The sequence below is a fragment of the Akebia trifoliata genome, chromosome 14 (assembly GCF_017979445.1).
Source record: "Akebia trifoliata isolate Shusen 1 chromosome 14, ASM1797944v1, whole genome shotgun sequence".
Lineage (NCBI taxonomy): Eukaryota > Viridiplantae > Streptophyta > Magnoliopsida > Ranunculales > Lardizabalaceae > Akebia > Akebia trifoliata.
The window spans coordinates 29,555,585-29,570,006 of NC_141388.1; the positions used below are offsets into that span (position 1 = coordinate 29,555,585).

At 34.9% G+C, this 14,422-nt stretch overlaps 2 protein-coding genes across 3 annotated transcripts; one reads left to right on the forward strand and one right to left on the reverse strand.

Annotated features, from left to right (window-relative positions):
• The first annotated feature begins 1,859 nt into the window (after positions 1 to 1,859).
• NEK5 (Serine/Threonine kinase catalytic domain protein) lies at positions 1,860 to 12,084 on the forward strand. 2 transcript variants are annotated; one of them, XM_086422943.1, is made up of 14 exons: positions 1,860 to 1,910; positions 2,218 to 2,352; positions 2,450 to 2,519; positions 4,304 to 4,369; positions 7,212 to 7,258; positions 7,359 to 7,404; positions 7,495 to 7,575; positions 8,129 to 8,171; positions 8,281 to 8,330; positions 9,096 to 9,177; positions 9,324 to 9,373; positions 9,710 to 9,783; positions 10,538 to 10,589; positions 10,671 to 12,084. In XM_086422943.1, the coding sequence occupies exons 2-14, from the start codon at positions 2,234 to 2,236 to the stop codon at positions 11,784 to 11,786; spliced, it is 1,896 nt and encodes a 631-aa protein (XP_086279069.1). In that variant the 5' UTR covers positions 1,860 to 1,910; positions 2,218 to 2,233; the 3' UTR covers positions 11,787 to 12,084. The 2 variants fall into 2 exon arrangements, with proteins under 2 accessions (XP_086279069.1, XP_086279070.1); XM_086422944.1 differs by lacking the exon at positions 1,860 to 1,910 and having other exon boundaries at positions 2,092 to 2,352; positions 2,453 to 2,519.
• Positions 12,085 to 12,649: 565 nt separating this feature from the next.
• On the reverse strand, positions 12,650 to 13,718 carry LOC147386688 (uncharacterized). Its single transcript, XM_086422945.1, has one exon. The coding sequence runs from the start codon at positions 13,635 to 13,637 to the stop codon at positions 12,771 to 12,773; it is 867 nt and encodes a 288-aa protein (XP_086279071.1). The 5' UTR covers positions 13,638 to 13,718; the 3' UTR covers positions 12,650 to 12,770.
• Positions 13,719 to 14,422: the final 704 nt, after the last annotated feature.

Consider the following 14,422-nt stretch of genomic DNA (forward strand, 5'->3'; position numbering starts at 1 on the left):
CCTTGTGTGGAAATAATCTCACCATTTTAAATTGTACCATTACCATGGACCAACATATGATGCACCGAGAGTAGAGGAAAATATACACTCAACATGATCCTAGTTTAATCATCTTTGAGATGGTGAATGTCTCATGGTGAGACCATTGGTTTGGGTTGAATCACCTAAAACCTTTCGGATTTTGTAACATGATTCAAATACCTATAATCTCAACAGTAAACCGATGAGAATTCCTATTTGGAGTCAACCTTAAATTCCTAGAACATAAAACTAAGTGACGACAATCAAATTGAACCCCAAAAAAGTTGTACCCATGAGACAGACGGATCGGAATGAGGTATTTCGCGTGTTGTTCTTAATGTAGTATTTGAAAGAATTGGTTCGAATTTACTCAAATTTTTGTGATGAAGTCAGACTCCTAACCATTTATAACTCGATTCCCACATGCCCACAACAATGGTAATTATGATGATGATTAAATGTGATAGATATCACTTAGATTCCGTATCATTGCTAAGAATGTATATAATAAGAACAGAACTATTCCTTTTTAAGCAATTGGGCAGTAAACCAACCAAAGATTTTATGCGGACCCAGCAAATCCTAGCCATTAAGGAGTTGAGAATCCCGAGGATGTTTTTGAGTGGAAGATGGTGACACCATAACTACACACCTAAACAATGCCTTGGGCCAGTAGTAATGATTTCCAAGGAATCTGGATACACAAGCAAACCCTCTTTGCTTTCTGTTCAGTTAGGTCACTTTAAATCTTTTGCCTTATTAAAAAAATTAAAAATCCAATAATTTGAGATACCCCTCCCATTTTTAAATTGATGACGTACCCCTCCACAGTTGCCTTATATGAGATACTAATAGAAAATGACCAAAATATCCTCATCCTCAACTTCTTAGTTATGGGCTGTAACAGCTCCGAATTCATAGGAGCGTGGGTGGGATGAGACACGAACATCCATAAATAACTCCTCACTCACAGAATGGTAAAGGTATGCAATTTTAAAATCTTATAATGCTACTCTACTCGCAAAATTTTCTTGGCACGACGACCAGACCACTTCAACTTGATCGTGATTTACCTAAGGGCTAGAGGTTAGAACCACGAGAGAGAGGTTAAATTATTTTTAAGTTTAGAGACTGGATAGAACTTCCTTAGGGTGAGAGGGTAGAAAAAACCTAAAAGATAAAAGAAAAAAATATTTTTGGGATTTAAAAAATATCAAGAATTATCAAATAAATAAATAATTTATTTTAAAGACATAAAGGTTAAGTATTGGAAACAATGAAAACAGATATCAACTCATTATCAATAATAATAAAATAAAAAATAATAATTTTGGATATAGTAGAATGGAACAAGAAGATTCATCTAGCCAACCCTAAATTTATGAGATAAGGTGTTGTTGGTTGTCATTTTATGTATAGGTTGAAGATACCCACCAGGGGCTAGCTAAGATAGTAAGAGTGACTTGCTCCCCAGGTCACTCATTTGAATCTTTATATATATATATAGGTCCCTTCATATAAAGTGGTTATATTTAATTGTTGTATCATACACGTGCAAGGTGATTGGTACGTGTCGCCCACCAAAACCAAAAATAATGTATAGATTGAAGATTGTAGTTTTTTTATGAGAGGAGTGTCAAGAATTTAAGGTAGGAGGTTGAAATTTGGGGTATTTTGCTCATATTTACAAGTCTCTCACAAACGACCAAGATCAAAGGTTATGTAATAATTTTAATATGTAGGAATATGTATCTCAAATATTCACCAAAACCCAAGGGGTAAGTATGAATTAACCATATAAAAAAAGAAAATGAATTCATAGAAGCCTATATGGTGATCCCTTCTCACATTTTTCTTTATTGAACCATTGAAGCAGATTTTTTCAATCGGTAAAAATTTCCACACTCTTAACTTAGAAAGATCCATTTATTGTAGAAATTTAGAATTATCAGATTTGCATTGTTTTCTTGTGGATTTATAAATGTAGAAATTAATGATCTGTTGTTTTGTTCATTTTTATGGTATGATTCTTTAATTAAATTTCTGACTTTATCATGTTGTAAATGTTTGTCATAAATGATCTGAAAATTTCAATTAATGCTGTTGTTGGTTTGGGTTAAAAAGCTTGGTGGAGGTGCAATTGAATCTGATTTTATATTTGTTGATTCTGTGGGTTTTATGTTTTTTGTTGGGTAGGTTTGAAGGAATTTTCATGGAGATTAAGAAAGAAGAAATGATATCGAAGATGGATGATTACGAAGTAATAGAACAGATTGGGAGAGGAGCTTTTGGAGAAGCGTTTCTTGTTCTTCATGAATCAGAGAAGAAGAAGTAAGAAACCTCTCTCTCTCTCTCTCTTCAATTTCAGACTCTAAAATTTTGTTTCATTTTTTTTTGTTATTTTCTTACATTTATGTTATATTCGTAGCAGATATGTTATGAAGAAGATACAATTGGTTAAGCAAACTGAGAAGTTCAAGCGTACGGCCCATCAAGAGGTGAGGAGTAGCCTACTTTTGTAATAATAATAATAATAAGTCACACCAACTTATACTAGTGCCACACCAACTCCTATGTAAATCACCCAAAGAATTGCACACAGTTGGTGCAGCGTCACTAAAAGTTGGTGTGGCAATAATAACTCTCTTATTTTAGTTAAAAAACCCACTAACTTTTGGGCAGTAACTTAATTTTAATTGCCCACGTAGTAAACTTTTTCTTTCTTATACAGCTGATCCCATTTTTCTTTAATAATTTTTCTTTAAAAATAATTTTGTTTTTTGAATTATCGAGATCGATAGTTCATGGTTAAATCGCTGAGTTTGACCCTTGAAAAGAACAATCTCGATGATTTAAATCATTGATACGGGTACAAATGGTTGATCTTGACCATTTTCTCATCTAAAAAATTTGGTTGATCTGACCAGTTTTGATTCAATCATCGAGATAAATCCCTTTTTACAAATTTTAATCTCAATAATTAAAATCGTCAATGTAGGATTACAAAGAGTCAGATTTCATCCAAAATAATTCATCTTGACGCTCAAAATAGACGAACTCAACAATTTAAATCATCAATATAGATTTTCAAAACATGAAGAGTATGTTGGTATCTCAAATTGTCAAAATAGATTTCTCCTAAAAGGCTAAAACCTTGTTGTAGACAGTTAATAAACTCACTGAGTCTCGAGTCAACACAAAGAGTCTTTGAGATTTCTAATGAGAGAGACTATTTGACTACTCGTGCAAAACCTCATAAATGTTTCTCAGCTCCACAAGCAATTGTGGGGTTAAAGCTAAAGGAAAGTTTTCAGAGGCTATACTTACAGCTGGGCTTTGGTGCCAAAGCTGAAAGTGCACTTATTACCACAACTGGGAAAAAAAAAAAAAAAAAAGTGAAGTCTTTACTTGTAAGTATTTGTGGATGTGGGTAGCACAATAATCATTAAAATTTTCACTTACTCCTCTTCAATTTAGATTAATGTGATCCAAATTTTCGATCATCGCATCCTGATTGGTTTAGGTTGGGTATTTGGGTTTTCGAATTTGGTCTAGGTAAATATTAAACATTAAATAAAAGCACCTAAACATGCTTGTAACTTAATAAAAGTTTCACCAACACTTCCCTATAACTAACATAGGAGCGAAAAGGCCTTACTAAGCCTCACCAACCATCAAAAAGACCTAGAGATGTGTAAAACAATACCTCAAGATTTGTTCCAGATACCAAGGACTAGTTTTACGCATCTCGATGTTTTTTTAAAAGTGGGTGAGGCTTAGTAAGGCCTTTTCTTTTCTTTTTTTTCCCTCACAATGTTAACATGGTTTAAGCATTCCTAGAATGTTTCTAATACAATTAAAAAGACAATAAATAAATAAAACATATAACGTGATTCGAATTATATTCGTAAAGACCTAGAATGTGCCCAAGATATGATCACAGAATAGATTATTAAACATGATTGAAGATGATAAAGTGTGCTTCTATGAATATATAATAGCAAGGAATTCATTTTCGAGGGAATGCAAATTTGTTGGGAAAATATCACGGGGAAATGAATTTCCCCATCTGATTGCACTTGCCACTTGAGAAAATATCAAAAAGAGAGTAGGTCTTTAGCATAATTTTAAAACTCATTGAGTCAAACTCCGAACTTGATAGAGTAGACTCGACTTGATTAGATTTCAAGGTGACTTGACCCCAAAATTTGATGGAACCAAATCGCAAAGATGATCCATAATCTGCCAACATGTAAAAGATTTTATACTTTCTATCTCACAGATGGACCTTATTGCAAATCTAAAGAACCCATATATTGTGGAGTACAAAGATGCTTGGGTTGAAAAGGTATTATTTCTTTGTTCCTTAATGTATTATTTTGTTGATTTATATCTTCCATTGAAATTATAATCCATATCCTTGTAATATGTATACTTTGTTCATTTCATAGCTAGTCTTGGGATATGTAATTTTGTCTTTTTTTTTTTTTTTTTTAAGGGTGATTTAGACATAACCATATGTTTTGCTGAATATTAGAGATACCCCTATATTTTAAAAATGATGATATGCATTCCTTATCCCTTAACCTCAGTCTTTTAAATCGACTGAAGGAAAAAGACTCAAATGCCCTCATTTTTAATCTCTAGTCAAAAAATCAGATTCAATCATCTTCAAACTCTTTGAATAAAAAATTTAACCCTCATCATCTATCTTGAAATCGTATGTACTTCAAGTCTTCAACATTCAAATTTCAAAACAAGATATAATTTCTGAAGAAATATAAAATGATGAAATTATTCATAGAAAAATTTAGGATGCTTTACAAAAGAAGATAAGATAGAAAATGATGGATGACAATAAGGTTGAATAGATTAAAATTATCTTGAAGATTGAAGAGCTTAAAGATGATTGGTTTTGGAGAAGAAAAATCTGGATTTTTTATTATAGATTAAAGTTGGGGACATTCGAGTCTTTCTCTCTTAGTTTATTTAGAAGACTGAGGTCAAGGGATGCATGCCATCAGTTTCTAAACATAAGGGAGTATCTCTAATATTCAGTAAAACGTAGGAGGTATGTCTAAATCACCCTCTCTTTTTTTCAAAAAGTTTCGAGAGCTTATATTGCCACTCCTACATTTGTTTTAACACATCAAATAATAAAAGTGTATATCACATGCAAAGGATATAGAGACACCAAAAAGTTTCTAAAACAAACAAACAAGCAACACCAATACACAACCAATACACAACCAAAAAAGGTTCCAAAAAAAAAACCAATACAAAAAATGATTCCTGAATCACTCCCTCTCATAACCCACAAGTCCCTTTGGAGCTCAAAATGCTGTTCACACGAGTAGAAATATACAAACAAAATAGAAAATGATGTGGAAATTAACATAAAATAAAAAATAGAATTATTATCCAAAAATGATGTGGTTTGTGATTAAAACTTTATCCAAAGCCACAGACCAAATAATAAAAGCCAACTTTATGTAGGGTCGGGATTGACACATATTTAGTTGAAAAGAAAGTTAAATAAGATAAAGTTCGTTTTAGTGGGATTCAGATTCTCCTGCACCAACATTTGCTAGAAAAGTCCAAATTGACAAATAGTTTGTTTCTTTGGAAAGTAGATTCGAAGCACCTTTGAAATTGGTGTGTGTGAGGGTGTGGGTGTGTGTGTGTGGGAGGGGGGGGCCGACAAATGTTACGAAATCTGGGTAATTGGTCTTTCACTTGCACCAGACAAACCTCAAAGTGAAGAAAAAGGATTATGAAAATCACCATATACTCGAATGCACTCATAAATTTGAGAATCAGAAGACCACACTTAAACTTGCCCACCAGAATTCTAACAATATGGATAACTTTTTGCATTGCATCAATCTTGGTGAATAAGTCTGCCCAAAACTTTTTCCAATTTGGGTAAACATATGATATGGCGGAAAGCCGATGATGTCTATTCACGATGCACCTCTGTGCTCCAAAGAACCTCTGTGCTCCAAAGACTGGAACAATATCGTTAGCACCCACCCACCATGGCCTAAATGAGACAAGACTGGTCCATGATTTTTAACTACTTTAGGGAACACAAAAAAATGAAATCAGATTTATTACTTGCAGTGAAGATCACCCCCTTCAAGTCCATTGGAATCAGATTACATTTTCAAAAGTGCCTCTTGAACATCCTCACAGAGATCAAATCTTTCCAAGACCCTTCCCAGAGGGTTACCAAAACCCTCAAATGAAGCTCTCAAATAAATCTGATTCGCATCCCTCCCAATTCGCAGGAACGGTCCAAAATTGTCCAACCCAACCAACCTGATTCAAGTAATTTGGCCGAGTTGGATATGGATATACTCAGATCCAGTCCAAACCCGACCCATTTTAAGCCTTATGCGCTACAAATAAATCCTCAACTAGCCACAACATTTCCTTCTTCAGAATACACATTGAACCAGACCATTTCATACTTCTTTTTTTTCGACAATAAGAAATCCACCCTAATTTTTCAACCATTACTTCTTCACCTCAAAAGAATTGGCCTTGAATATGAACAGTATCAAAAAACTAGAAGATACCAACAAACAATTCAACAAGCCCCAATAGAAAACACTCATCTTTGACCTTCCAAAGAAGTTGAAGGACTTGAGAAGAAAATTTGAGGAGTCATTGCTTTAGCAGATTGTATGTTCTTACCCAAAAGCCATATTTAGTTTTATTGTTTAGTGTGAAATAAATTAGTTGGTGTGGCAACATATGCTTTCTTTAGTTTTTGGACAACCCTTTAAATCTCTGTTCTTGGATAAACTATCCTTGTTCTCAATAGTGTAACTGTGTGACCTTGCACCTAAATGGTACCCCCAGATTGAATGTCTGCAAACAGTGGTAACTTTGGTTCATGCCTTCAAATGAAAATTACATCATATATAGTCTCTCACAAAATGGGAATTGTAGAAAGCTTCTATGTCCTCAAATTTGCTTGATATAATTTTCCAATAAATCAGTCAAATTATATTATTTCATGTCCATTGTAATGCAACATTTGAAATATAGCATGCCTTTGTAATTTAATGATGTTGTAACTTTGAATTTCTTACCAACCTGTTATGTTCTATGCCTAAATCTAATAAAAATCAAAGAAAAACAATTCTAACAAAAAATACTTGGATGTGTTTTAACTTCTGCAGGGTTCTTGTGTATGCATTGTGACAAGCTACTGTGAAGGAGGAGACATGTAAGCCATTTTTTGTATTTTTGTAAATCTTTCAATGTTCTAAGATAATTGAATTATGAGATGTAGATGACTTATATATCCAAAGTTTCTAACTGATCAGGGCAGAGATGATAAAGAAGGCTAAAGGAACATTTCTTCCTGAAGAGGTAAGAATCAGAAAGAAATTTACGTGAAACCGAGGATCTTTAGTACTATATTTGCTTTCCTACAACTATTGTGTGTTCTTCGTCTCTCAGAAACTCTGCAAATGGCTGACCCAATTGTTACTAGCTGTGGACTACCTACACTCCAACCGTGTTCTCCATAGGGATCTTAAGGTATGCTTGACTTGTCCCTGTAGTAGGACATAAAATGGGCCAGATTTTATCCAAAATCCAAGTGATCCGAATCCAAATTTTGCAGGTTTGGACCATTGGAGTATATCCAAATAAAATATGGGTTGATGTCCCTTGACCCAAATCAGATTCAAATCCATCCCTCAATCCGCCTACTACTTTCAAAATATCTTTTTCTACTACTTTAATATAACATGAATTCTTATCAAATAAAAGAATTATAATGGTAAAATTGAATGGTAAAGCAATTACAAAAAAAATATAGGAAGAAAAAAAAAATTGTTGAACAGCCCGAAATTATCTTGACCCAAACCAAGTAATCAAGTTGGATTGGATCCAGATTCGGTGAAAGCAAAACAGTTCAGATATGATTTTAGTTAATAAGATCCGATTCGGATACGGGTCCAAATATAAAATTTGGAACTGGATCTGGATATGGATATACTCAGATCTGACCCATTTTAAGCCCTACCCTGGAGTGAAAAAGAAACAGTCAGATGTTATACCAATTTTAATGAGTTTCGTTCAATTTCAGTGCTCCAATATATTCCTCACAAAGGACAATGACATCCGGCTGGGTAAGAAAGCCTTCTTCCCTTTCTCATCATACAATTCACTTTACTCGTAAGAAACAGAATTTTTCTCATCATTGTCTCAACCCGTGTTTCTCTTACATGGAATTTCCAGGTGACTTTGGACTCGCGAAATTGTTGAACAAAGATGATCTTGCTTCCTCGGTATGGGCCTTTCAGTATGCCACTCTTGTCAATAATTTAAAACAAATATAATAACAACAATCTCCTAAGGAGAATGTCATGATCCCGCCAGTGTGCCTACCCAGGACAGGGAAAGGGCTGCTGAGACCGGGGAGTCAAAGCGGAGTCGTCTATGCACTGGATGGAATGGTAGTGAGAGTGGTAGAGTTTAATCTAAGATCAACTGGGTAGACATCCAAAGCCTAGGCTATAAGGGCAAGCTGCACCCTATCATGTAGGATGTATTTTAAAGCCATGCAGGCTTCTGCCCAAAGCGGATAATATCCTAAACGTGTGGAACGCCAAGGGCACCAAGTTTTCCCATTTATCTTAGAATCAACTTCTTCTTCCAAGAAACATAACCATGGATGTGCCTTGAAATAATCTCTCCTACCACAACTAAGTGCAACCACCTCAGCCGTTAACTTCATGTCTCTAAAACCAACTGAGCAATATTCAGACAGATATAATACTCATAATAGTTAGTTGACTCAGAATATAAGACTTTATTACATACCAAGATCAACCTTTAAAAATCTCCAAATCTTTGACAAAGAGATCCTAATAAATGATGAAAACAAGATGATTGCTTTGTCAAGCAACTATTTGAACAATTTGACCGTATCATCAAAGCTTCTAATTATGAGCTTTTGGCCAAGATTTTTGTGCTTATGTTGATAATGTTTACCTAAGTAAGTACAACTGCTCATATAAAATTATTTATATTACACTTTATTTCTTACATAGGTTGTGGGGACTCCCAATTATATGTGTCCTGAGCTACTTGCAGATATCCCTTACGGCTACAAATCTGATATTTGGTCACTAGGTGAGTTATCAACATTCTTATATCTTATTCTCTTTGTAAAGTAGCTCGTACATGTTGCCCTCATATTAACAAAGTTCAAATTCGGTAATTATTTGGTAGGGGTTTAATTCAGGAAAGTCTTAACATCAACCTACTTTCTTCATCAGGTTGTTGTATGTTCGAAATGGCTGCACATCAACCTGCATTTAGAGCTTCAGTAAGTCTTAACTTGAGCTACATTTTCCCAGAAAAAACTTTGAAGCAGACAGCCTGCTTCAAAATTTCAGTAGAACCCTCTTCTTTGGATTACACGTGGCATATCCAAGGAGGTATCCCAAATATTGATGAAAAAGTAAAGAGTGTAAAATAAATAAATAAAAGCCATGTGTCAAGTTGTGAAGAGGGTTCAACCGAAATTTTGAAGCAGACTGCCGACTTCAAAGTTGGACTCTATTATCTCATTTTCCAAGATTTTCACCAGAGGACATGTTATGTAACTTCTAGATCACCCAATCCAATGAAAAACTAATGCTTAGTTAACTCAATCAAACAGGATATGGCTGGATTGGTGAGCAAGATAAATAGATCCTCCATTTCTCCGCTTCCCACCGTGTATTCCTCTTCATTGTAAGTAATCTTAGTCTCCAAATCCATAATATTTCTTGGAAACTTCACTATGAATAAAACGTCAATATCTATATGATAAAACACAACGGAGGACCCCACTCCTTCATCCCTCACATAACAGGGGGTTGAGATGTAATCTTACTATGAATCTCAACGAAATTTTTTGACTTTATTCTTTTTCCTCCGCTCTTCATTTTTACAAGAATACCCTTTCAACTTAAATGAGAGCTACTATTAGCACCCCAGCTTTTACTTATTACACCCCAATTTCTTAAATTATTTATCACACCCTAATTAAAGAAACACTTTCTTCAAACATTACAAAACAGGGTAACACTTGTTCAAAAATTTTGGTAGTTGTTTACAATTATGATTAGGCTCATATAAAAGCCTAAAACCATAAATAGAAATCTAGCAAAAAGACGAGAGCGCTTCTATTGGAACCCCCAACTTTTGCTTATTCTCAACCATTCACTTATTCTCTTTATTTTTAATTGGAGTGTAATATGTAAAAGTTGGGGTACCAATAGTAGCTATCTAACTTATTGTCTTTCATTTTCTACCTCGACCAAGAATAACCCTCAACTTTATCATGTTTTCTCTACTACCCTTTTTCCAATATCACCCCCCCAACTTCATTGCTTTTCCTCTTCTACCCCCTTATCCCTCAAGAAGATGCATGTATCCATCCTTAAATTTACCCGATTACACTACCATAAAAGTAATTGAAATGGTACGGCTTTCAACCTTACAGGAAACGGCTGATCAAGAGCATGCTGAGAAAGAATCCAGATCATAGACCGACAGTGAGTTCAACGGCTCAAGTCTTTTGTCTTAATAATTAACAGCATGAATGGTTCTAATACCTACAATTTACCATGTTTTAGGCTGCAGAGCTATTGAGGCATCCCCATTTACAACCATACCTTACTCAATGTTGCAACCACTCTCCTGTCTTTCTTCCTGTCAAGTCCGCAAACAACTTGAGTGACAAACTGAAACGCAGCAAATCTTCTAGAAAATCTAGGGATGGCAAAGAAAACCAAGGCAGAGAAGTGAGACTGGAAGAACCAAAAAAGTCTGATAGTGTTATGGATCCAACAAATATACTCATCAGTGCCATGTTAATGTTGTCTGTCTCTGAGGCTGATAAACTAGAGACCAAAGAAGTTGATCAAAATGGGTGTCACCATGAAGTAGATAGTGTTGATTTGGATATGATAGGTGGGCCCACCAATGGTGAGACTACAATCCAAAGTGGAGAAAATCAAGTGAATCCCAACTCGATCCATCAAATGGAAAGCACAGGTACAGAAACGACCTTTGAGAATAGTCACCAAGAAGATGAAGAACAAGATTGCAATAAAATACTTTCTCAAGAAGTGAAAGAGGTTGATATAGTGACTAAGGGAGTGACAACAGAGGATGCCTCAAAGCAAAATGCCCAAACAGCTTTTGAGAGAGCTGACCACAAAAGCAAGGGAATGTCAAATACAGAGACAATAAGTATCGGTGGGGTCCAAAAAGACGAAATGCCTTCACCAACTATGCCAATTTTTATTAATGGAGACAACGTAAAATCCAATCCTAGTTGCTTAGGTGGGTCTGCAGAATACAGATCATCAGAAAGCGAGCTAACAATTCTCCGCGGAGACGAATTGGAACCCAAAATAATTAGTCCTTGCTTTTCCAAGCAAATTAGAAAAGATGACACGAATGAAATGAGTGGGGCCACAAATGAAATGTCATTTATGAGAACCCCAACTGTGCTACATGGTGATGAAAAGAGAGCAGATTGGGAAAAACTGAACTCCTTCCAACAAAGGGCAGATGCCTTGGAGTCTCTGCTCGAGTTATGTGCAAAACTACTTCAACAGGACAGACTCAATGAACTCGCTGGCGTGTTAAGACCATTTGGGGAAGAGGTGGTTTCGTCCAGAGAAACAGCAATTTGGTTGACAAAGAGCCTCAAGAGTGCACAAAATTTTGGTGGGGGAACCTAATATCTCAAAAAAATAAAAATAAAAATTAGGGTGCCTGATTCATTTACTATCACTACGAACTTAGAGCGTGAAGAAGAGATCAATAATTGTAATAAAGTTTCTGTGTTTTTTTCTTCTTGGGTATAGAAATACTCGATTTGTTCACCAAATAAATATTGTTCTGAGTTGTGACTACTAATAGTAGAACAAAGACCCAAAAAAGCAATTTGAATATCAAAATGGTCACACTGTGAAGTTCTAATCATAGTCACCAAGTCCGGGTTCGGGAATAAGTCGGCAAGGGGACGATTCCGTAAAGTGAGGAAAAATCGGAAAATAGTCAAGCTAGAGTTGGGACTGTGTAATTGTTCCTATTAGGTGGTGGTCACATATTACATCATCAAATCCCATATTAAATTATAATAATAAATCACCAAACCCTATATTGATATTATCCATGCATCTATAGCAAATAACTGCAAGTCGTCAACACCTCCAAGGTTTATATTGTTCAAGATATAAAAAGATTACAATCGTGAGTCCAAGTTAAGATTCATCAACCAGTCATCATCATCAGAATCAATTTCATCTTCACTATTTGATGTTTCTTTGGTAAAATGGTCACCATCATCTTCATCTTTTCTTACTAATGCATCAAGGTCATTTTTCATTTTTACTAATTTAATGGAAAATTTTGTAATTTAATCGTAAAGATCACGATTTAATCACAAAGTTCATAAAAGTGTGACTTATTGAAAAATTCATGATTTAATTGCTATTTTTTCAATAAGTCGCATAATTTGGTGACTATGGTTCTAATTAGAAACATTGTCGAAGATTCAATAATAAATTAAAAAAACCAATTAAAATGCCTGAAATATTAATGACCCAAAACGGAAAATCAAACATTGAATTAGTCACATTGTGAAGCAATACTTAAAACTTTTCTTGCAGTAAGGTTCAACAAAAATATATCTTTCTAACAACAATGTATAAGCAACAAACTCATCTCAACAATACAGCAAATACCAACCCAATAAACATGCCTAAAACACAAGCGAACGAGACCCCACGAACCCTGACAAAGAAAATATTCAAACTCTTAGCAATCTGAAGAGTTAGAGTCAGAATCTGCAACCGACCTTGTTCTTCCATTTTTCTGAAGAAACCCATTGGCTTCAACGAACGTCGAAGCAGAAATGCCAATGAGAACGGGAATGCGAACGCAATGAAGCTCTGAATTGAGATCTCGGAAAATGGCGAAGATTGAGTGGAGTAGGAAATCCAAGCTCCACAACTAAGCTGGACCAGACCCAGAATTGCAACGGCTTTGCTTACATCTAAGATGTTTTTCATTAACACTTCATGAACTTGTCGCATTTCGTTGGCTAGAGCAGAGAGATCTCGTTCGACTGTCGGACCAACAATCTCTTGATGTCTGAATTCAGGGGTTTGGGATTTATCAGAATCAGATCCACTTGAACTTGAGGATAATTCAGCGGATTCAATTGGGGTTTTGGATTTAGTAGAATCAGATTCAGTGGAAATTGAGAAGAATCTGAGATTAGAATTTGTGAGTTTTTCTTCGGACGACCAATTAGGGTTAGGGTTAATGGGTTGAGAAATGAACTTAGTTACAGAAGTTGAGTAAGATGTAATGAAATTGAGATTAGGGTTTACGGGTTTTTCAAGAGATGATGACAGAAATGTAGAAAAACTGATTTTAGGGTTTGAGATTGAGAAATCTGTGAATCTAGGATTGGAGAAGGAAGTAGGGTTATTAGGGTTTTGGTGAAACAAATTTACAGAAGAGAAATGAGATGAGGGTTTTAGAAGCTTACTACTGAATCTACGAGAGAGAGAGGCAGCCATTGTTCTTCTTCTTCTTTTTAGGTTTTTCTGAAGCTCTGAACCTCTGCTGCAGTTCTGTAATGGAGGGTAGCTGCAAACGAAGCCATTTGTAGTCCATGGTTTCAAATCTCAGTTTGGCGTCTCGTCTTGACCAATGGACGAGTCAACTTGTCTCGGACGAGACAACCATTTAACTCGGTTATGAAATAAAATAATTGATTCATCTCGACTTTATTAAAATAAGATAGATTAGAAAAGGATATATTGCTACTTATCAAAAAAGATAGATTAGAAAAGGAGTGTCAATGGGTATCGATTTACCGAAATCGAAATTGAAAACCCCAGTTCCAATTACCTTTATTGGAATCGATTAGAATCAGGTCTAATATGGAGTTGAACCAATAGGAAACAGAACCATTAGGTTCTATTCGATGGGTACCCGCGATGACCAGGAATCAATTTATTTTGTTATTTATTTTTACATTATACATGATTCAAGGTAATCCTATATTTTAAAATTAACGTATATGATATAAGTTCTTCAAATTTCATATAAACTAAATATTTAGGCTTAATATAAGTCATTTCTTTTTAAATTTATTACTTGTAAAATAGATAAATTTTAATATTTGAAAATAAAAGTCATTAAATTTACTATTTTAATATCGGTACCGAAATCGAAATCGAAAACCCCGGTTCTAATTACCTTTATTGGAATCAATTAGAATCGGGTCTAATATGGAACCGAATTAATAGGAACCAAAACCATGAAGTTCTATTCGATGGGTACCCGTGGTTACCCGGAA